General features: G+C 40.9%; 1 protein-coding gene across 1 annotated transcript; it reads right to left on the minus strand.

The window, feature by feature from the left end:
- Nucleotides 1–4,312: 4,312 nt before the first annotated feature.
- Nucleotides 4,313–22,534, minus strand: arhgef28a (Rho guanine nucleotide exchange factor (GEF) 28a). Its single transcript, XM_034895583.1, has 21 exons — nucleotides 22,462–22,534; nucleotides 22,236–22,359; nucleotides 21,398–21,533; nucleotides 21,058–21,113; nucleotides 20,869–20,929; nucleotides 20,584–20,704; nucleotides 20,356–20,471; nucleotides 19,028–19,168; nucleotides 18,180–18,430; nucleotides 17,957–18,082; nucleotides 17,490–17,607; nucleotides 17,099–17,353; nucleotides 16,886–16,962; nucleotides 16,539–16,717; nucleotides 16,297–16,388; nucleotides 15,987–16,172; nucleotides 14,294–14,490; nucleotides 13,501–13,548; nucleotides 12,290–12,808; nucleotides 9,575–9,860; nucleotides 4,313–5,215 (listed from the first exon to the last, which is right to left on the minus strand). Exons 2-21 carry the CDS (start codon nucleotides 22,260–22,262, stop codon nucleotides 5,040–5,042), a joined length of 3,168 nt encoding a protein of 1,055 aa, XP_034751474.1. The 5' UTR covers nucleotides 22,263–22,359; nucleotides 22,462–22,534; the 3' UTR covers nucleotides 4,313–5,039.
- Nucleotides 22,535–24,678: the final 2,144 nt, after the last annotated feature.

Consider the following 24,678-nt stretch of genomic DNA (forward strand, 5'->3'; position numbering starts at 1 on the left):
TAGCTGCAGTTATGAGCAGTCTGTATATACTGTATATATTGAGTATAGCCTGTCACTATATTTCACCCCGAGAGAAATCTAATAACCTGTATATACTGTATGCTGTAGATTGTTCAGGTTTCTCATAAAAGCATTCCTCACTGGGATATGCTTTAATGGCTGTTATTTATTTGGGCCGGGCAGGTTTATTCTGTGCGCCTACAGAAATCATTACACTTCCCCTTGGGAAAGGCTTAAGCAATGTGTGTTTCACTCTGGCAGATGACTCAGCGATAATGTTTCCCCTGAATCGGTTTTTCCTTTTGGCGTTATTGGTTACCTTCCACAGGGGTCATTAAAAAACAACTAGGGAGACAAGCAAAGGCCACATACAGTGCTGGGGTTTCTTTACTGTGTAATGAAGAAGGAGTTACGTCTGATTATTGAATCCACACAGACTGAAGCTGAGGGAGAGACTCACTAAAGAGCTACCAAGTATTTAACACTATTTCAATTACAATGCAGGGCGTGTGAGGTTTACTGAAAGAAAACTTGACATAAAGGTGACACATTGGGCTCCACCGTTGACAGACTGGAAATAGATCTTAATCAGTACTTTGTAAAGTTATTAGGAAATGAAACGCCTTTGTGATGGTTTCAGGGATCAGAGAACTTCAACGGAACTAGAAATATCCATTTACATCTTAGTACGAGCACATGTGTGTAAAATACCACCTATCACACACAAAACACAGCCTATATACATAAACAAACTCTGTGGCATGCATACAAGAAAAGCTTGGGCTATAGTAAAATAGGCTCTTCCCATCTTTCCACATCACTCTGTCATCTCTTTTTTTGTCATACACAAACACAAACATTACCTCTTCAAACAGCTGTTTGGTGCCTTTGACAGGTTATCTTCAAGCAGCACAAGAAAATTATGATTATGGACTAATTTTGTCCATAAAATCATGACCTGCTGCTCACTGACGGACACACAGTGTTTAAAAAGTGATAAGGTTAGGGCTTAAAAAGAGGTTATGGACGAGAGCGTAATCTTCATTTTAACAGCAAGAATAATGAGCATAATGGTTAACCAAGTGCTCAAATAAGTTATGGAAATACATTAAAACATAAAGAAGAAAGTAAATATCCATATAAAATAATGGATAATAGAATATTAGACAACTGAATTAAAGCTATAGTGTGGTTACAGTGCACAAATAGCCGCAAATGTAATAAAGCAGTGGTAAACAGAAAAACATTGATTTAGAAGTGGTTAGAATTAAATCTCCTAGAAGCTTGTTCCAGATTTGTGGTGCGGGACTGCTTCACTATATTTCGTTTTAACCCTTAGAAGCGAAGCAGTCCTAGATGACCTAAGAGACCTAGAGGATTAGTAAAACCAAAGGAGATCAGAGATGTATTTTGGGGCTTGAGTATTTTATAATCAATACTTTAAGATACAAAGAAGAAGTCACAAGAAAGTAAACAAGAAAGTCTGAACAAAATTTGAGAACCTGTACAATGTTTGTTTGCATAATTTAAATGAAACAGATTGCAGGTGCAGAGTAATAACTATATCAGCAGTAATCTGAATGAGATGGTGATGTCAGATTGCTGTCGAGGCTCGGAAAATCAATTATAATTAAATAAATTATCAATATGAATGTTTGAATCCCCAAGAAATATACATAATAGACAGAAGTTTTTCAAAGACATCAAAAACGTTGGAACATGTTGCTGGCCTGATTGTCAGTTATTAAAAGAGAAAGATATTCAGAAGATGCATTCTATCCAAATGACATCTGCTTGTACTAGTAAGAACGGATTTTACACATCTGCTCTCATTAACTCTACCTTATTCATTATGGCACTGACACAGTAACCCATTGGATGGACTGCCTCCCCGCGTTGGCCTAAAAAAGTGCCTCGGAACACACGGAAGCGATGCAGACTGCCAATGGAAGCTGTTTGGACGAACGCGTCACGTGGGTATGGTTTCACCTGGAAATTCCAAGCCAGACTGCCATGGAGGCTTGTTCAGAATACAATCTCACATTTTACTAAAATGGTACTCCAAAACCTGTTTCTGAAAACATTTTAAGCAAGAAATAGGCCACGCAGTTGCTGACTTTGTCTTCAATTTCATATCGACAAAGGTCAGTTTAAATGATTTTCGTCAGGTTTTGAGAGACTCTAGTCACGCTCATCATTTCTGGGTTAGCACTCCAACAATCAGATTGGTCATTTGAGTCTGACTGCCGACAGTGCCCACTCTCCGACCGAGCATGTCAGGTTGTCCAAAATGAATTAAATGGTTAGTGTGTCAGGGACGTTAGACTAAAGTTGGGGTGAGCGGATTAAAAAGGAATAACGTCTAATCAAGTTTTATTTAAATGATAAAAACAATAAATGGTAATTAAAGCACGAATTGCACTCCGATTTCCCCCCACTTAATAAGGCATCATATAATAAACTAGAAAACAGACTGAGAATTGAGGCTGACAAGAAATGGAGTGGGCGTTTTTATGCAGAATCTCTGTGAAATAATAAGAGCATACTGGGTGTAGAGCAGGGACCCTGTTGATCTCAGGCATCTGCTCTTCTGTCAAAAAGATAAAGAGCCACAGAGATACAGGTGGAGCATATGATATACATTGTTGCTGTCATGGAAAGCCAGGAAGCCCATATTGAGGTATATACGTTTTTATTTTTAGCCTTCATTTGAGATATAGGCTATGACTGGTGCCAATCTTTAAACTCACAAAGGTCTTGTGGGTGGAATAAGACATTTTAAAGAATGCAATGACCCGCAAATGTGGTGACAACAATATTGCGTTCATTCAATGGTGATGTGGCTTTTGTGATTTCAATTCAGAGGTGCAGTCCGACAGGAAATTGATATTCATGCACCTGGTCTACCACCTGCCACTGCTGGCAACTGAACATCTGTTTACACTGTTGGAGAGATGCTTCCCATTCAGACCAGGGCTATAAAACTGAAGTGATACTTGTACCCGAGCTAAACATTGTGTTTGCGTTTCAACCAGTCTGCTTTTTTGTTGTATTGACACATTCACTAAGCCCCATTTATATCATAAGGAAAAACAGAGCATTGTTTCAAGTTCAATAAAAGTAATTTTATCCACATGGTCATATCTGAGTACACAACAAGGATGCATTAAAACATACCTGTTTACACAGCTACACTTCTATGTACAGTACAATACAACTCTTCACAAAGCACTGTAAAACTCTTTTCTACTGTAATAAATTATTAAATGCACAAACATACTGTATATACATGCTACTGAGATCCCATCAAAAATACTGCCACTGTATTATTGTCCCATTTAGAAACTCCAACAGTAATTCAATCCATTTCATCTTTTATAATGTGTGTAAAAACATCAAGAGACACCTAAAGCATTGGCACAGGTACAAATGCCAATGAGAGATAATATGTAAATATATTCAAGTGTAATAGTTTAGCATGACAATATCAATAAGGCAACTTTCCAATTGTTCTTGATGCTTGCAAAGAATTTCAGGACATTTTCCACCCGTTACAGCTTGTATAAAGCAAAGATGGTAGTTTTGTAAAGTAATGACAGAAAAACAACAACAATAGATTAGGGGTCTACAGTCATGGGTGCAGCTCTGTGACGCTGTACTGAGGCACAGTTGTGCTTTGGGTTGAATGCTAATAACTAACATGCACGCAATGTCAATGCTAACACGATTTTTTTTTAAAGCATGTATAATGTTTACCATCTTACTTTTAGACTGTTAGCATGGTAACATTTGCTAATTGGCATTAAGCACAAAGTAGAGCTGAGTCTGATGCAATTGTTATTAGTGTTTATTTGGCCATGAACCAAAGTTTTAGATTATTTAAAGGTTTGACTTTAAGATGGTGCTATATGAAAAGTTTAGGGCTCACCAAAGTTATTGGAATCGCTAAAATCATTAGAGGACCGTGAATGTCTGCACAAAATTTCATGGCAATGAACCAAAGTAGTAAACTGACTGACCAGCATTACCTTTCCTACAGCTATACTGCTTCTGTGGCAAAAAGAATAACACCGAAAGAAATAAAAACGTAGTCAGAAATGTGTGATGACAATTGGAAAATAATTTGCATTAGGGCTTAAAATACTATGAACAAACACATTTTCCTTCTGCCTATCTTCAATCACCACAACCTTTCCCTTTTTACAGCAAGAGTTGTGTTTTCTCAGGCTTTTGCGGTTGAATGTCTACACAATGATAAAACTGATGTATCAGCACAGATGCTCCCTTCAAACCACATCTATTCTTACTTTTCTTAACAAGATAGACACGCTATAAATAAAAAGAAATTAATGATGGCTATAGGCAGTGGTCTAAAAAAAGCATGACTGATGCTGTCGCACCTCATGTTTCAACTCTGTGCTTCGGGTTATGTACATTAACAGAGCCTGTCTGAGAAATGAAAGAGGGGCAGTTTGCTCCATGGCAAGACAATCACCCGCTAGAGAGAAACAGCCAGCTTCTACTGGGTACACGCTTTTTCTCCTCTTTTGTCGTAAATTGAACAAATATGGCATTCAGAGACAAGATGTGAGTAACCTGAGAAAGGCACTAAGGGAGGGTCAGTAAGAAGTAATGACGGGAAAAGAGAAGAAGGAGTAGCTGCAGGGACCCAGTCAATGAAGACTACACGCACACACACGTACGCACAAACATGCACGCACACACACACGCACGCACGCACACAAACACACACACACTAAAGAGGACACCCAGTGGTGCCTCAAGCTAAGGTGCATGACACGTGAGATTGAGTCTGAAACAACCTTCTTTATCTCTGTGTCTCTCTGTATTTCCAGTAAAATTACAATTACAAAAATACCACAAAAGATCTTTCAAATATAGAAAAGAAAAACATAACAAAAAACTGTTATAGAGAGAAATGCTTTCTGAAGCAAACCCTGGATCCAATTCTGATGCTTCATGAATGTTTTTTTTCCAAGTGCTGGGTTGGCTGTTTAGAGTCTGAAATGTATCAACATTCAGAGGTACACAATGGTTTCCTCACTGCCCTCCTCCCCTCCGCTGTCAGTCTCCAAGGAAACCAGTGCACTGAGGTCCAGCTGAGGGTCACAGGGATGTGGGAGCACCGGATAGGGGTTTACTCCACTTGCTGTTGACGACCAGGTCTCGCCGATGTAGCTGTGACTGTCAAGATCTGAGAGCGGAAAAAAACTATCATTACACTCTAGTATGTAGAAGAAATGCAGCTACAGATGCTGATAATGCATTGGCCAAATCAATCATTTACTAACCACAGATAAATAATCACCAGGATGGGGCCATGTACCACTTGTTTAATGAGCTCAGTCTAATTGTTTGGCCCACTCATCTAATCCCTAACTGCATATAGATCAACCACAGCGGCTGTAGCTCAACCTCCTGTGCCGGAGCATGAGACTGAGAATGAAAACAGACATTTTCACGCTATATATCATCGCCTCTTCTACTTAGGTGTCACTTTTATCATTAGCAAAATAATCCATTGTTGTGGTTGGGTTTCGATGACACCCGCCTCCTCATGCTTGGCGGTTAACAAGAAGAGATGAGGAAACGAGGAAGGATATGGAAATATCTTTGTGAGAGCAGCCTTCAAGCAGATAACAAGGACTCAAACCATTGAGTTGGCAGACATATGGCCTGCTGAAGTGTCTTTGAGTGAGATATTACATCTCCGGCATTCAGGTAGATCTCTTCAAAGGATCAATAGCATTATTATTATCTAATTAAAAGAGATCTGAAAGAGAAGGTTTTTTTTGTTTTGTTTTTTTTTTTAATCGGGGGGAATCTAGTTGAGAATTTGTGTGCTCTTACATTTGTGTGCGGATGGTGGGTGCTGTCTAGCATTTGGGCAGGTGTGCTGTCATGGTAACAGATGGCGTGAACTATAAATCGCCTCATTGTGTCCCTGAAGGAAAGTGTCTCTGTTTGATTAATTATATAGGAGTCTGTTAGAGTAGCTCTGTTAGCCACCATATAGGCCGCACCTCTGATAGATGAGATCATCAGTGTGCAGCCAGATGATATTAAACACTCAATAACTTCTTTGTCCATGACGTAATATGATTCTAGCATTATTAATGTAGACATAACGCAGACAGCAAATGTGTGCTATTTAAAGGATGCAGCAAAAAATATCAGTGTGTTAGGGCTGCAGAAGCTTTTGAAAAATCTCAGTCTAGTACTACTGTACGAGTTGGCTCAGGTTGTTAGAATCTGGAAAATTGTGGTTTGCCAACATCATTAGATGTTATGTAAATCACTGCTGCATACGGGAAAAGTTTGTCTATGATACCTCCACTTTAAATTTGAAGCCATCTGGAAAACGCTACAGGACACAGTTAGTACAAAACTAAAAAACAAACAAAAAGATATCAGTCAATGGTCTTTGTGCCATATGCAATCAATGTAATGTAAATACAGCACTAAAATATCCCCTCGCAGGGAGATTCCATCAAATTTGATCAACGATTAACCCTCTGGAGGAACAACAACAGTTCTATTTCCTTCTATTCTAATCGCAACGTCAGTATTAAGCAGAATGATCATTAGTATCATTTAACTATTGCGGTGCAGCCGAATGCTTTGTTAGAAAGTCACAGATCAGGTTTATGCATCATGCCGCATATTTTACGGTGTGTTTAAAGGTGTGAATCCGTCCACGTACTTTAAAGAGCCGCAGTTTCATCTCTCTTTTCTTATCAGCCAACTCACCATGCTCTCATCCTTTGTGTGAAAAGGTGAGAGACACAAACCCGACACGACTCATCAGACGAAATTCCATTCAACTGGTTCCCCTAGATTACATTGTGCAGGAACAAATTATGGAAGTCTACTGAACAAAAAAGGGTGTGCAATTAAATGCATTGCGTGCATGGTGAGAAATCTTCACATGCTCAGGTAAGGATGAGAATTGAGCTCAAGTTTTGATTCATGTGACTGACAGCACAATGGAGAATTTGCATTTGAAAGAGATTTTCTTTTCTTTCACATGATAGAAAAGAGATACCAGGTTCCTCCACATACCAGGCAGCGTGTGATTCAGTATGAGGAGGTCCTAAAATCTGCACATAAAGTACTAAAATGACTCCTTATAGAGGTATAAGTCTGATGGGGCGTAACATTACTCAGTGTCTAAGAGTTATTTCATCGCAGGCCCTCTTGGGATTCACTAAGGAATGCATTGTGGGTAAATGTCAGCTGGAACGCACCCTGCGTTGTAGGTTGCAGCAAAGTATTCACACCAGGCTTGTTGGCAAGTGACTCAGGTTTCATTGGGGCTTGTGTATGCTCAATAACGAGGAAAGGTTAATAAGCTGATCAATGAGGAACATATTGTGCTGCCTCAAATACCTGGTAAACAATACCAGAAACTCTCCATCAGCTGCACGTGACCCCACTTCTTCCAAGGGCTGAGGAACAAGACAGGTGACCTGTAATTTCCCCCCGCCTGCCGTGAATATTAGAATAACCGTGTTCATGAATGGATTAGGAACAGGGACGGCAAACGTGAATATGTAGCTGACAGCTTGCGAATGAAACGCAGATTAATGCATGTCTGCATCTTTCATTTTCCTTCTCGCGCCTCCCTCCCTTCTCCTGGTGCTATGAAAAGTCATGCTGTAATGAGTTTTCTAAAGATTTTTTTCTTTTCGATCGATGTCCCAATCAGTCCGCCATCGCCTGTGAACTGTGATTCACATGCTGTTGTCTGCCCTGCCAGTCGATAGATAGAGGAACCATTGATTTTCTTCTCCTCTGGCTGGTGAGGGCCCCCCTGCTCGCTGCTTCTGTGCAGGTGGAGGTGCTGGGGCAGTTTCTTTGTCAGGAGTCACTGATTAACTCAGCAGAAGGACAGAAAAAGCCTCACCAGAGATAGAGCGTGTGTGTACAGTACGCTCTCACATACATGAGGTGGAGGATATGTTTACATTCTCACAGCAAGCAGATTTCTCATTTATGTTGAGCAGCAGAGACAGAATGATAACGGCCCACCGCTGTCCAATACCAGAGCTGTGTCACATCACAGCCATAGCACTACAATCCAGGATATTAAACATGACCCGTAATGAAAAATTTGTAATTGAGCTACTTGATGCATGAATGGACTTTTCCATGCCAACTTACTTCCCTTCACAGATGGTATTTGAAAGCAAAGAAAACACTTTAAAAAATCAGTCCTTCCTCATCAATATGTAAATGAATGTAGTTATATGCTCAATAATAAAATCAGCTCATTTAGTTTCTACCTTTCATTGCTCTAAAAGTTATTGTGTCTACAGCAGAGCGGCAACAATTAGTCAATCAATCGATTCGTTATAATACAATTGTGATAATCGATTGAGTTTTTTTTCAAGTAAAAAATATTGTCTATATCTTTAATAATTTGCTAATTTTCTTTGTTCTTATTTCCGTGTTTCCAAACCTGGGGCCGGAGAATCCTTGAAAGGGTCAAAAGATAAATCTAAGTTCTTCACAAAATAAAATAAATTACCTGAAATAGCCAACAAGACTAACACTGAAAAGAAGGCTATTTTTTATACAGTTTTTATTAATGCCTTTGCCCGGTCCGATTTTCCGACAAAGTCACAAAATGACTTACGGCAGGTAGGCGGCGCCACAGAGCACACAATCGGATGGGTCAAAGATTTTGGCGTGACACCTGAAATGCCTGTGTTAGGGAGTATGCAGGTAGGAGACCTCTTTTTATAGGCCTAATTTTATTTAAATTTCGTTTCAGAGGTGTAGTTATGGCTGATACTGTGATCACAGAAAATAAGAAATTGAAAGCTATAGAGCCTAGTTTCTGTCGCCCCCATGAGGAATTCTAAGTTATGTCATGAAAACTGTTGCTGCGTCAACATGTTACAAGCCATCCATGACCCCCCCCCCCCCCCCCATGTCTCTTCAGAAGAGGTAATTATCTTGAGAATCACTTGAGTTTCTGCACGCAAAAGTAGCCGGATGACACAATCTTCCGAACATAGCCATAAATAGAAAAACAGAGAGTTTTGTGGACCTGGTAGTCTTAATTAGCTTTGTATCAACTTATTCAGCAATGGCTTGAATGTAACTGACGTTCATTAATATCAAAAAATTACACACTAAAGCTTTAAAGAACTAAAAGCTAAAAGAGAAAGTGAAAGAAGACGTGCAAAACCTGAGTCACACTCGTTCAGAATTCCAACAGATGGAGACACTTATGGGATTTTAAATGATATAAACCCCACCCCGAATTGGCCCTCAGGTATGTCTATTTCATTCATGAAATAACTTTACAATGGGCAATGTGGTTAAAGTCATTAAATTACATTAATTCCTCCTTCCATTTATTAGGGACGTTTTATTCAGATACACAAAGATGAAATCATTCCACATTGCATGTATTATAGTGCTAGAAGACAACAAAATACAGTATTATGAGTCCTCAAAAGCCCCTAGAAACCACTTGATTTGTGTTTTGCTTTAAACCTTCTCTCTATGACAGATTGTAAAACCCTAAATTTTACTTACTTACCAGTGGCTGTTTGCTGCAGCCCCAGCCTCCCTGCAGGGCTACACAGGTATCCTGTCCCCATCATCCACCCCTGGGAGTGCGAGTGTGGATGGTGGGGAGCCTTAGCAATGGAGCCATGTCTGCTGTTGGATCTTGCCAGCAGGGTGTTGAGACAATTGTGCGCGTTGGAGTCATTTCTTTTATGGTGGGCGTCGCGATTGTTGACGCTGGTGCCGGCAAAAGCTGCCTCATTCACAAACACGGAGCCGTTACCGGCGTGGTCTCTGGACTGACTTGGTGTCGAGTCCTGGGGGAGAGAGAGCAAATGTCATGGTCCAGTTCAACAACAGAGCTGAAAAGTGAAAGTCAAGAACACTGTGACAGACATTCAGAAAGAGATTCTTGCCTAAGCGAGCGCTTCTTGTTTTTCTAGATAATTCTTTGGGCATTTTAGGGCTTTATTATCTTGACGGCCAAAGATGTGAAAGGGGAGAGAGAAGGGGAATGACATGCAGGAAAGTGCCGCAGGTCGGAATCCAACCGTGGGCTGCTGTGTCTCGGACTGGGCCTTAATACATTGGGCGCATGCTCAACCAGGTGATCTATCCAGGCGCGAGCTTCTTAGGCAAGAATGGACGGTGATGATTGGATAGTTTCTACACCTATGAAACCATATAACAATGCACTGATGCATTTGCATTAGAGATAAGGAAATACATTTTATAATTCAACGTGAAAAACCTAGGATAGGCTTTGTTAACAGACTTAAATAGTTAATAGATCTGGAGATCAATTTCTCAGGAACTGTAATTAAAAAGAATCACTAGGCTGACTCAACCAAAATCAATTTTGCCACTCACCTCAAGTGGTATCTGATATAATAGAGATAACTTTGATTTCATTTGCACAGGTTTTTAGATATGAATCTCTAAGATTTCAGCCCCGCCCCCCCCCCCCCCAATATAATGGATGTGAAGAGAATCATTCTCTTCTGTGATGCTCACAGTGTTGTAAACTTACTAAGTCTGGTTAATATGCAGACTTCATGGTGAAGCGTTTTTGTGTGGACTATTTATTTGGTTTGAAGCGGTTACCATACCTGTGTGTTCTGTGGATTGTCCTCCGTAATGGAGATGCTATTTCTGAAAAGCCATTCTGCTGCAGAATCTTTCTAAATGTCACTTCTTTGAGCACCACAAACAAATCATCATTGTGTTGGCATTGAGGAAAACCTCTCAGAGATGGATAACTCAAACCCTGGTTAAATAGAACAACAACAAAAAAATGCATGACTAGATACGTAGTAAGGGGTGATGAAATGAATCACTGCATCAATGCATCGCAATGCTGAAATGGACTATTCTGCATCGATGCGTGACAGACCATGATCGATTCTCGCCTACTGATGTTGCTTGCTGATTTTCCGGTCGCTGCTTCTTCTTTTTTTTGTGCCTTTTGTCTTTGTGTTGTCTGCTGTTTTCAAACTCACTACATTCAGGAAGTGTCTTTTTTAAGAGCAGTGTGTATAACCGTAATCTATTCGAATGCTGAGACCAATTCACACCTCTACTAGATACAACTAGAGCTACAGTATAAACAGTGAGTCACTTGAAAGGTATCCCTGGTGCAGCCTTTCCTCCTGTCGTCTCCTACTACGCCCTCTTTCCTGTCCCATCTTCACATCACAGCCTGTCCTCTACAGAGCCAAAGCAGCACAGTTAATTAGAAACCACCTGAGAGCTGGTGTGTTTGTGTGTGCGCGCGTCACTCGATCAGTCTCTGACCCTATGAACTACCGCCTCTGGCTAAAACATTAGCAGTGGAAAACATTAGGACCTCCACTGCCCCCACACGCTTTTGTCAGTCCACTGTTCTCAATGCAGCCTCCACACTGACTAAAATAGATGAATGGAAATAAATAAGTCCGCAAAAAAAATCCAGCCTGTAAAATGCCCACGGTGGTGTTTAAATTAATGAGGGAGGGAAAGAATATTGTAACACGAGTGTGCTCATTTGTCTGTCCATTCAAATGCTCTCCGTGTGTGTCTTTTGAACGGTCACACCTGCTGAACTGAGCAGCACAAAGCAGCACAAAGCAACACCCAGCAGAGGCTCACATAGATGCATGTGCTATATTAGTTTCCCCACTGCTGCTTGTGCATGTGAGGTACATTGAGTCTTAAAGGGCACGGAGAACAGTGCACCCTTTATCCTCCATGCCTTCCAGCTGCGGGGGACATTTCACTGTAGTGCTTTCAAACAAAGTGTCAATAATTTAAGTCCTTTTGCATGCAATTGATTGGTTTCTTGGGCTGCGCGCCTCTGGTTTTAATTATTTGGTCGGAGCTTTTATTTTCAACGGTTTAATTATCATCAATCATTAGGATGTTTATTGGTGAGTGGAGCTGCTGGAGCACTAAGACAAATGATGCTGAAATTGCTCTCATTATCGCAGGTTGTATATCAAGAGGGGATTGAGCTGCACTGTGTAAATGACTGAACTGGCGTAACTCAGGCCAAGAGCTGTCTGAGAAAAGCATCTCATTAATGGCTTGTGCAAAGAAATAGTCCATAAACACCACACTTCATCTCACACTTGTGTCAGGGTCAGGAACTTTAGTTAGAAGCATTACTGAGCCCTGGATTAATACCTCAGAATAAACATCAGACGCTATTTTTTAAAATGTATAGACAGAAGAAACAGTTGTCAGTTGTGTGCCGCCGCTCCAACCGTACCTGCAGCCCATCTAGAGGGATGACCATAGGAGGAATCACAGTGGGCAGACTCCTCTGCCGGCTGTGTTTCCAGGTCTGGAGCAGCTTTTGCTGGTTCTCCAGACGCTCGCGCTCCCTCTCCACGTTTCTCTGGCCCTCTCTGAGCCGCTCCAGGCTCTGCTGGTACTCCTCCAGCTGCTCGTCCAACTCGTCCCTCTCGCGCCTCAGCCTCTCCGTCTCCAGGAGGCACTGCCTTTCCCTCTCCTCCAGCCTGCTCTCCTGCTCCCCCTGCTGGCTCTCCCTGGCCTGGCACTCCCTCTCCCAGCGCTCCTTCTCTTGGCGCAGTTGGTTCTGGAGCCGCTGAGCCGCCACCACCTCCTCCTTCCGCTTCTCCAGGTTACGCTGCTTCTCCTGTTCTTGTAGGGTGTTGCCCCGGATACTCGGAAGGTGCAGCCGCTGGCCGCGAGGGGAAGGACGCCCAGTCTCTTGGAGAAGGAGCCTCTGGACCTCACAGCAGCTGTCCTGGATGGTCACTGTGGCCTAGGAGGTAAAAAAGGGCAAAGGTACAAAGATGGGTTCATTGAAATGCCAAGGCTCAACTACTACTCTAACCACATGGGCATCCTTACAACAGGTGAAGCAGGTGATTTGAATGGAGAAAATAAATACGAGCAGTGCCTCTACTGGTAGAACTGTGGTTTTCAGGTTCATATGCAAGAAGGAATACAGAACTTTGAATATAAAAATGTCATTGATATCAAAACCTTTGATACTAACACAGATTGGCAAGAGTGAGCACACGCATCCCCTCATGCAAATACATACACACAACCAAGCACAAATTTACATTTTATACTTTACAGTGTGTGTGTGTGTGTGTGTGTGTGTGTGTGTGTGTGTGTGTGTGTGTGTGTGTGTGTGTGTGTGTGGTAAAACAAAAGACCCTCTCATGTCTCTCAGCAGTAAAAAGATGAGTAGGATTCTGGCTCCTGGAGCTCGCTACCTTTGGCTTCAAACAGCGTTGGTTCTGTTTACTGGAGCTGGAGTGTGCAGGCATATTTAAGCCTTTATCTTGACTGAGCATGACACTAACATAACATGTATGTGTTCTCAGTGAGAACAGAAGAGGTTTGTCTGTTGGCTGACTTGTTGATTGGATAATAATAAAGATGAGGACTGTGAGCAGCATAACAAAAGTAGCAGGTGTACTGTATACTGAATAATGCACTCACCTGCAGACTGTAGAGTAACTGGGTCAGACTTTGGACACTTTGAGCAATCTGTTAAAAGGACAACATCACACACAACATGCAGGTTACCATGCTGCGTTTGGATTCGGAGGGTTTTAAATATCCCATTTTTCTAAATAATATTTTGCATCTACTCACAAAGAAGTCTACATTTTTTCCTCCCTTTTTATGCTAATGGTAAGTCAGGCTGTGAAGCTGCATTCATGCAACATTTGCGCCCCCCTGAGGCTGCATGGTGTCATATCACACTGTTTAGGGTCAAATTAACACAGGAATGGATAATAAAATGATTCTTTCCTATTGGAGTCATTTACCTCACAGGACACAAAAAGCTGCAAATGGTAGCAAACTGTTGCCTTGTAATAAGTCTCCCATATGCATTTTTAATAGCAAATTACCTTTGGGAACTAAATGGACTTCTTCCTTTATTATGGAGGTTATCAATGATTCAACACATTAAGACTGAAATGGTATTCCAATAGACTTTACTGAATTATTAATGCAACTGTCGGCAATCTTGAGCCCCACAGCTGCGAAGGACTGAGAAGCAGTGAGGTTCAGATGCAGGCTTTAAGAGACTATAATGACCCATAATACCTCTGCAATACCGCTGGACCTCCACCATCACAACCACAGTTATGGGGAAAAATATACATCATATTGCTCCATCAATATTTAACGCCTCTTAAATGTCAAAATCTTCATTTATACCACAGGGTTGTAAAAGAAAAGCTATGAGCTACATACATTTAGTATAGCAGAAACGGCGCTGTACCTTAAAGTCGATGTCATTTGTGTCTGTTTTTTGCAAGAGAGGTGGGGACTGAAGCTCAAGGGCCTCTGAGAGCCAGTCTGAGGGGGGCTCTACAAGCGTAGCGGGGCTGACAGGAAACACAGAGTCGGTGTCCGAGTCCGGGCTGGGGCTCGATGGAAAACAGGCCTTGGATGACAGTGTTGCTTTCAGGTTCTTAGCTGGGAATCAAGAACAACAACAAGTGTAAAACTAAGAGTTCTGCTGAATCAATTAAAACTGTTAAATATCAGACTGAGAGTTCTGTTGGATGAACAGAGGTAACACCAGATTTTGTTACCAAGGGGTTCCAATGAAAAAAGTGACTGAGGCAGCGTGGTTATAACATGTTTTATATTGTTTGGGCTTTGTCCTTTTTATCTTTTCATGCAGGCATGTGATTGCAGAAGAGATAATAATAAATAGCATACCTCTGGTCCAAATCCCAGATACATTTATACCACAGAATGAATATCTCTTTAATTTACTTTTATTTTTTATAATAGTCAATGAAATAAACTGTATGGAGAAACTGACCTTTATCATAAGATAACTACCCACACAATATATAAAATACTGGGGAAAACCATGTACTATATATAAATATATGTATCCCTTGAATGTGTAATTAAAAGACCCAGTTCCTCTACAGTGGTATTGTGTTACCCATGCCAGCCCAATCATCTAGCTAGAAAACATCAATAAGTTATTTAATAAAATGGAAATAATTTTGGATTACCTTTTAATTCTTTACGACAATTGACTTTAACCCCCAGTGTTTTTTTTTCATAGCAGCACATAAACATTTTAGGAATGGCTTATACAAACTATAGCTGTTCCTGTGGATACGCAAGTAAGGAATGAATGAATAGTAAAATACAGTTGTACTAATAGAAAATATGACATCATACATTATCAGCATTATTTACTATGCAGCCAAAAACCTTTGGTATCAAGGCTTTATCAGTTCTTGGTGATATCTGGCCACTTTGGCCTTCCTATTGAGAGGATCTGGGTACGTTATTTCCCAGGCCTGAGTATCAGTCTCAACTGGCATGATGTCTGGTCTAACATTCCAGAAGTATCGCGCAGTCCAGACCATCAGCAGATTTACTACAATTTCTTTCACAGGACATATCTCACCCCTGTGAAAATGCATCACTTGAAAATAATTACAGCCCTTTATGCAAGTTCTGCCACTAAAAGCTCAAGGTACATCTCTTCACACGATCTGGGAGTGCTCTCCTGTTGGTCAGTTCTGGAACAATGTTGCATCCAACATATCTGCCCTGATGAATGATACAGTACCTGTTCCATTCAATGTTTTGATTCTGAATGATCTGTCAGCCCTTCAGCTCTGGTCCCTTTTGTTTTTTGCCGATTTCCCTGTCAATGCCTCTTGTTTGTTTGTGTGTTTGTCTGTGTCTGTTTCTATACGCAAAGAGAATTAATAAATCACTTAAAATGCCTTTATATCTGCTTATAACTACATAAGAGTGGGTTAGAAACCATTTCTTGAATGTTTATATATTGCTTTTAAATGGAAAATGAAGGGTTAAAGTAAAGTGTATCTCATTTTTTTTTCACTTTCTTGTTCTGTGTTGTGAAAAAACAAGCAGATGTGTACTGTTTGTCTGTGTTTGTTCCTGCAGGGTACAGTTCTGTGTCAATGTCTCACCCTCTTGCAGAGCTGCAGCCAGCAACACGGTGGCCTGGGGCAGCTCCTCGGAGTGCGGCTGGACGAGCAGGCGCGGTGGGACTAGCGAGCGGTCCATCCTCCCACTCAGAGCAGCGAGCTCTGCGTAGACCTGCAGCTTCTCCTCCAGGCTGGAGCAGATCCGCTGGTCTTGGCTCAGCAGACTCTCTGATACACAAGTTCATCGGGTTCACAGATAAAGTGTTGTGAAATGTTAACTCCGGGGTAAAAAATATTCAAGACAGCGAAGAAAAAGATAGCAAATAAATGATGCCACAGGTTTCACAAATACCTTGTAACTTATTGATCTTCTGAATCCGGGCCTCGGCAGCTCGCTTCTCCTCTTCAGATTCACTTGTGTATTCTTCTTCTTCCTCCGGACAGCTGAGCAGAGAAATCAATAACTGAGGTTTCACAAATGGTGAAAACTGAATATGTAGTTCTTATTACTCTCCTTTTTCTCAGTTCACACACCATTACAAGACTTATCACACACACACACACACACACACACACACACACACGAACACACACCTCTCTACAGCTTCTCTAATGAGCCTCATCCAGGTGTTCCGTTCCTCTTTGGATGATGTGTGGACCTCGTACATTTCGGGCCCGGCGGCGGATGCGCTGATCAAAAACATCCCCCTCTCTTCGTTTGCTACTTCTCGCACTATTAACTTCTGCAGTGCGATGACTGGAGGCTTCTGATCCTGAAGCACATTAAAAATGCTGAATTATATATTATTATTTTTTACATGTTGTGATGATGGCCAAAGATGAAATAGAACAGGCAATAGGGTGTAACAACATAACACAGAGACACAGCTGAATACCCTTCCAGCTAGGTATTGGTCTCTTTAAATTAATTGTGTGCATACCACTGTGGCAAACGTAAACTTCTGGTCTTTTTCTTGCAGGAAGATGAGTGCATCTGTGAGAAGGAGGGCCAAGACATCTATGGAAGTGAGGATAAGCACAAAAACACCAGTCATGTCATCAGCCTTGGTCATTTATTTACATGACGCACATGTATGTGCAAAACAATGCAAAATTAACATATCCATCTACAAAACAACATGCGCCCGTGTTACCTTTGAGTCGACCGGTGGCAGTCTTCCACAGAAGCAGGCCCTGGTGTTTGAGCGTTTGTCCCGGCCCCATCATGTCCTGCTTGCGGAACGTATGGCCGTTCTTCAGCTTGGCTGCGCTGCGGTTCTCCATGCGGTTCCACACTTCCTGCAACCTCTGCTGCCGCTCGTATTCGCTGACGCTGAGATCCACCGCTGCTATCACCTCTCGAATCTGAACCAGTGCTTTTGAAAGGTCTGCATGCTCCTCTGTTTCCTCTGAGGAAAAAGAAAACCCCAAAACCCAATGAGATATTTTGTGTTAGTCAAATATTGTCAAACTGAAACATTGTGTTTTGTGCTTTTATTGACCAAATGAGCATGTACCACCACCAGGGGGCAGTAGGTAACTAACCTTGAGTATATTTTAGGATCCTCTCTAAGAGCACTGGGTACTTTGTAATCCTTTGGGTTACCAGCAAAATGCACTCTGGGATCTCCCTCCGTCTCACCAAAGAATTATTACCTTGTTGCTTGAAAAGAAAATAGCATCAAGAGTTATAAGAGTTAGAGTAAGAGTTATAATACGTCTCCCTGAGCCCAGCAGTAATGCTTTTATTTTGGTATGAAATTACGAGTCAAGTCAACTTTGTTGTCAAGTCTGCAATTTGTGCCAGACACACAAAGCCATTAAAATGATGTGTCTCTCTGACCCACGGTGCCAGAAGGAAATGTACAAGTAAAATATAAAAGATAAGAAATATGTACAAGTAAAGATAAAAAAGATAAGTAATATGTACAAATAAGATAAAGAAAGATAAGTTATATATACAATACAGTAATACATTTGACATAAACACTTGCTCTGGGAAGGTTAAGTACCTTAATAAAGTTCTGAAATCTCTTGTTATGCTGCTGGAGCTCTTTGAAAAAGCTGACCGCTTCGTTGTGGCGACTGCAGAACTCTCCATACACCTGCTTCATTTTCTCGCTATTCTCATCTGAAAACTGCAGAAAAATACAAACACAGACAGTTATTTACACACACTCATTGGTTTCCATGTATTACACCAAAGAGAAAGGTAACCCCTAAAAAGCAGCCAACCTCTTGAAGCAAGACGTCCCCTATTCGCTGGATGAGGTAGTTACTGTGTCCCTGGGGCTGGGCGGAGCTGTGTCGCCGCTCTTTCATGGCGGCAAAGAAGGCGTGGTGGAAGAGAAGTAGCTGGTCCAGACATGGGAAGACCCGCTCCACCGCTTCTGTATCTAGCTGCACTTCCTCCCTCATGCCTCGCCGGAAAACCTCGGCCATGATGTGTAGCGTCTGTAGGTGGTGAAGCTCGGTCTGCATCAGCTCTGAAGTTCAACGCGTAGACATTCAATACGAAAAATACACAAAGAGCTAGACAACAATAACACACATATGGTATTCTAACAGCCATGGCAAACATGTTTCATGATATCCTCGGATCCAGATCTTAATAGAAAGCAAACTGATTTTGGTTCAGCAACAGGATAGACTGATGTAAAAAAGAGCCTGACCCTGTTGAATCTAAAAGAAGGGACTCTAAATTGCCTGCTAGAAGGCAAAAGTTGGTATTCGTAATTTAAAACTTGCATGAAGTCATAAAAAATGCTGTTAGTAAGTCTGAGCATGCTCTTTTTAAGGATCGTTAGAAAGGAATGTACAACAGGTTGACCAATGATCTTAGCACAAACTTAGAGTATATTGTCTAATTTAGTGATCCAGGCTGTGCTGCAGTATGGCATGGCACTATGAATCGTTGGGTTCTAAAAGTCAAAAGAGTGTGCATTATATCGTGCCAGAAATCGGTTACCTAACTGAATAAAACAATTGTAGGTGATTACAGCAATTTCATAAATAAAACACGGACACTGTCAGAAAATGACACATTTCTGTGATTTTCTTTTCCAACTCTGACATCTGCTTACCATAGATCACTTCCTGCCTCTTGACAGCTCGTTTGTCCTGCTTCTTGCAGAACTTGTGCTCCACAGTAAGACTCCACGACTCAGCCTCGTAATCCACAGCATCGGCCGAGATGTCACTGTGGATGCACGCGTCCACGCAGTCTATAAAGAGAGAGAGAGGTACACCATTTTCATATAACTATGTGGCTATATTTGAAACAGCCCATTTGTTTTTCAACGTTTTTCTGTTCTGTAACTTACATACCTAGAACAGTCATGTGTTTCTCAAACTTGGTTTCAATATTTGTGCTCTTTTAAGCCAAGTACCCCATGATCCCTAAAGAGGTCCCAGACAGCGCCGGCAACCTTTTCTTAAACAAAATCATTTAAATCTCAAATGTTTAGAATCCATCACCTAATTCATTCATTATTATGGCATAATTATTTTAGGAATTAAGCATGACATAGTTTTAAATTAGCATTTTTGCAAAAACGTCACATACCCCGTGCAGTACTCCAAGGCAACCCTACAGGTACACGCACCCCCATTTGAGAATTCCTGATATAGAGTCAGCAGCTCATTTGCATTTTGTTCTTCTGTTTCTTACTGGAAGATTTTCCAACACTCTAAAGTATCCTAGTTGGCATCTTCTCACAACAGGAAGCACAACAACGTGCACAGTTGCACCATTGTTCTTCTGAATTTCCATTTCCGTGTTCTTGCTAATGTCTTTTTGTATTCTGTTTCATGTGAATCCTGGCTGCAAAACAAATTTCCCCTAGTGGGACAATAAAGATGACTTGAACCTTGAAGGTTTGAATGCATGAGGACAATAATGTCATGTACGCTAACTAGGGCTGTCAAAATGAATGCGTCAATAACAAGTAAGTCTATATCGACGTCGTTTAATTTCCGGGATTGTTTAGTTGCCGCTGGAATTTCCACCGGGTGTCCCTCATCTGTCCGACCTGAGTTTTCTGTTGCACGACTAAAAAAAACTTTGAACATACAAAACAAGCTCCTTCCCGAGGCTATTTGCTCCACCCAGCGCCGTCCAAGAGGACTGTGATTGGTTTAAAGAAATGCTAATAAACCAGCGCACTTTTTCCTGTACTTGCAATGTGAATGGAGTTACCAACAGAGTAGTCAAGTCTAAAATTCCACATGCGCATTAAAACCTATCCCTTTTAAAAGTACATTTAAAACAGATGCAAAAATGTGTGATTAATTCTGAGGTAACTAGGACACTCATGCAATTAATTGCAGATAAACATATTTATCGATTGAGAGCCCTAATGGTCACCCATCTGCACTTGTTTTTTGGGGGTATTTTTTTTGTTTTCCACACCTTCTCCGAAGGATGAGTCAGTGGAAGTCGAGGAGAATGGAGTCGTCAGGAGCTCTTCTGATCGGCTGGTCACCTTCCCGACATCAGACTCTTTCTGTGAACTCTCACTAAACTGACTGTTACACAAAAAAAAAAAAATGTGGGTAAGACTACTAATATTACCAACACAATTTGATCAATCTTCCCAAATAATGTTGTGCAATTCATAAAGTCTGAGAGCTTTATAACCTGTCACTGTTTGGGAAAGATCCAGAGAGTAGGCATAGGTGGGTTGCCGTGTCTTTCATGACAGGTAGAGAAGTAGAGATGGGGACAACACACTGAGGAGGACTGTCCCTCACTGTGAAATCTGTGGGCAGAGCAAACAGAATGTTCCACAGTTATCCCCCAGAATGAAATGGTGCAGACAGGAAATTGTACGGAAAACATAGTGAAGAGCTCGACACCTACATTTCTGGTGACTTAGACAGCAAAATTGCTGATGTTTATTAACCCTTATTTTTTTAAACTTACTCTGTGGGAGGGATGCTGTCCTGTTTTTCACCGTGGTAACGGCATACTTATCCTGAAGTTTCTAAGTGATACAGATGAAAGAGGCTGGTTACAGCATACAGACAACTGACACAAAGACAGGCTCCAATAGAGATAAGTAGTTCAAACCATTTTTTAATTCCAATATTTCAAAACTATTCAAAATCTCACCTTCAAACATGGGGGGACAGATTCCTTACAGCCCTTATGGACGATAGTAGTACAACCTGGGGGGAGGGGATATATATATGTGTTTAAGGACAATTATTAAATACTGAATATAGTATTACTTATATAATGGGTGCAACAATAAACTTAATTTACAGCATTACTAATAACTAGAATGTTTTATTATATTTCATTGTTTATTAACAGTAAAATAACAAGTAACTAAAGATGAATTAACTTTTCATTTACCATCTCTCAATGCTGGTTATTATACAGTGTTCCTGTTTTTTTTTTTTTTGAAAAAAAACCCCACAATAGTCCTTAGAATTAAGCTTTTACTTACTGGAGCAATGCAGCAGGTCTTTTCCAGATGCCGGTTTCTCACACACCACACACACGGTGGGGCCCAAACAGGACCCGGTGTTAAACCGATGTCCATTAAGCTGCCCATCCTTGGCCTCTCTGTCCTTCCCCTTCGTCTTGGAAAACCATGACGGAGAGATAAGTGTAAACATGGCTACGCAGACAGAGACAAAACGTGACAGCTACAGCTAAGAACTCTGAGCCAAGGCAGGCCGCAATTCATATCTCGCTAAACCAGTGTCTGTTTCTATTTGCAGAGTAAACTCTCCCACATGGAAGCTGATATTTGAGCCTGGCAGAAATCTCCGCCTTTTTCCCAAACCATAAGAATTTCCACGAGAAGGAAATGGAGTGTAGCATAAACAACAGATGCAGGCCGGGGATGGCTTCCAGTCTCCGTGCTTACTCAACAACTGGGGATTAATCATTAAAAGGAAAGAGGCTGGACACAATGTTTGGTCTGTCACTCTGACCTTCAGTTATTCCCAAAAACATTTCCTGGTTGTGTCTCCCAGAGAGTCCCTACCCGGGTCTAGAACTGGCATACTTAACCTTCACAAAGTTTTTTTTTTAATGTGAAATACCCTTAATACTTCTACAAGGATAAATACTAATATTGAATTAGCCAGTGCTACATACACACCTGCAGCTAAGGAGCATTGGAAATCAATTGTATTTTTAAACAATGAAACAAAGCTGAGAGTCTAATGTTGCATGTAAAGCGGGCTTGAATGTACAGTTTAAGTTGTGTTTCTTACATTCAACAATCTTTGTTGCTGATGTGTGTGACAGCAGAGCCGTGGACTGCTTGGGTTTACCTTGGTCTTGTTGCGCGTACTGGACATCCTGCTCTTGAGAAAACTGAAGGTGCGAATTACTTTGTACTTCTCCGACTCCACCTTTGTCGGGATGTTGTATTTATCCAACTCCTCCTCTTCAATTCTGAGAAAAAAAGGAAATTGATGTCAAGTGCAATTTGTTCTATACCTTACAACACTAAAGAAAAGTTTGTTCGCAGCCGTGTGTTAGTTGGCGAAGTCACACCATCCTGATTTTCTTCTTGCTGAGTCAACTGGACAACACAGGTAATATGGTGGGTTAGCGTAGATGCAGGCACAGAGTCCATGTGAGAGAATGTAGTGCTGTTTAGTCCTATATACAGTACACACATATAGCTGGTTCATGACTAGGGATGTTGTTAGGTTCAACTGAACCTTCCTGCCATGCATCTGATATTGCACAGCATGTAGTTTCTGGTGAAATAAATGTTTGAGAAAGCAATTTAAATAAATTTCTGATGACAAAAAGAATTTGTTAGTGTCAATGTGGCAACAAATGAGTGTTTATTCTCTGCCACTCTGTGCTGTGAAAATAAATGATTAGTGGAACTGTTTGAGGCTGGATACATGCAAAACAACATTGAGAGACTTTTGGTGCATTTTAAAAGACAATAACAACTTGCTGCTATAAGGGAGCGTAGAGGAGATGCAAAGTGTTGAGGTTGAGGTGAGGAAACAAAGAGATGAGAGGAAACAAGGAAAGGATGTGAAAAAGGAGAGGAGAGGAAACATAGGGGGGAGATGCAACAGGGCCAGAGGAGACACGGCTGTGGTTTGTTGTCCATTGGTGTGTACATGCTACAGTGTAAGTCCTGGTTAGGGTTAGTTTGTTTAAGCCGGACGGATAAGGATGCTAGAACAGTCCAACAGGGGTCAACCCCCGCCTCTCACATACTCTTTGAGGAACTCGGACAGTGTGAGATGTTGGAGGGACTCTGCCAGGTCCATGCTGTCCTCATCATCAGCAGACTGGGCTCGCTTACGGAACCTAATCTCCCTGTAAAGAACAGCGAACAAACACAGATACACACACTGATGTTTACTGGTAGGAAGCCACAGTGTAGAGCTGGGCCATATGGAGAAAATCAAATATTAAATATATTTTTTACAAAATACATAAAACGTCAACATCTCAACGGTATTGTAGGGTGGACTGTTTTAACATAATGAGAATTTTGATAAATAATCACCAATAATGTAGATACAATCACTAAGTGGGTAAATCCAGTTCATAACCATCTGTATATTCATCTGCATATATATACTCCCCACCTGTGTTTAAAAGTGTAGTTGTAACCGTTTTTTTTTTTGTTACTTGTTATTCTTATTTTTTTCTATTTCCCATTTTAATCTTTGTGTATTTTTCTATCCTATTTATATTTAATGTGGATTTTTTGTTATATGTTGGGCTGCATTGAGCTGCTGTGACAAGTGAATTTCCCTTAATGTGGGAACAATATCGTAAAGGCAAATGATGAAACAGATAGTAAGCTTGGTCAAATAACATCACTTTACTGTAAGACAACACTTGGGTCATATCACAATATCCAAAATGTAAGATGATATCTAGCCTCACATATCTATGTTGATATAATATCAATACATTGCCCAACACTATTTCGAAGGCCAAGGAGACAGGCTAAAATTAAAGCTCCAAATCTGTTTTTTACAGCTTTTCATTCCATCTTTTAGCCCTGATTATGTTTGCTATCTTCCACTAGGTGGAGCTGCTGGGGTGGCAGTTCAGTAAGGGTGTTATTTATACAGTATATATATATATATATAAAGTGTCGGAGGAAATATCACTCGGCATCAGTAAAAAAGGGTGAGTGGAACAGAAAGAGGAAAAAGCAGTTCTTTCTTGTAATCAGTGCCCCCCCTTCCCCCTTAGAACAGACAGAGACCATATAAAGCAGCACTGTCACTGTTTGTTATTCATTTATACTGTATTCTACACTCTTTTAAATAATAAAAATAATAATAATAACTTTGACTTATATAGCCTCTTTCACAAACCCAAGGACGCTTAGCAAACAGGGGGGGTTAAGTAAAAAATCATAAACTATAATCTGCCTGTGCATTGTAGAATACAGTTGTGATTGTGTAGTGTCTGCTGTGTATGTATTTAAGATGCATAAGGTCATATCTGATGTAAGATGACACTGTTAGCCATATACCGTTTGAAATGCACTACAAAAACAGGGCTGGAAGTAGATCAGGGACACTGATACCTGTACGTCATTGCCTCTGTTGCGACTAGAAACAGAAACAGACAGGATCAAAACACCACAACTGCTTCCAAAGAACAAAAAAGCTTCCTAAAATAGTGTGTAATAATAGAGTGCCTGTTGTCACCAAGCAACTTTGTTGTCACGGTTATCCAAATATGTTGCTCCGGGCGCTGGAGGATTACATTTTTGTT

Source organism: Etheostoma cragini, chromosome 16, assembly GCF_013103735.1.
Source record: "Etheostoma cragini isolate CJK2018 chromosome 16, CSU_Ecrag_1.0, whole genome shotgun sequence".
NCBI classification, from domain to species: domain Eukaryota; kingdom Metazoa; phylum Chordata; class Actinopteri; order Perciformes; family Percidae; genus Etheostoma; species Etheostoma cragini.

Coding starts and splice junctions, on each gene's coding strand:
- arhgef28a (XM_034895583.1), bottom strand. CDS start 22,262: ATGTCCAGTACGCGCAACAAGACCAAG. Junction 21,534..22,235: donor GTACGCGCAACAAGACCAAG/GTAAACCCAAGC, acceptor TGGTTTTCCAAG/ACGAAGGGGAAGGACAGAGA. Junction 20,705..20,868: donor GACAGCATCCCTCCCACAGA/GTAAGTTTAAAA, acceptor CTCTGCCCACAG/ATTTCACAGTGAGGGACAGT.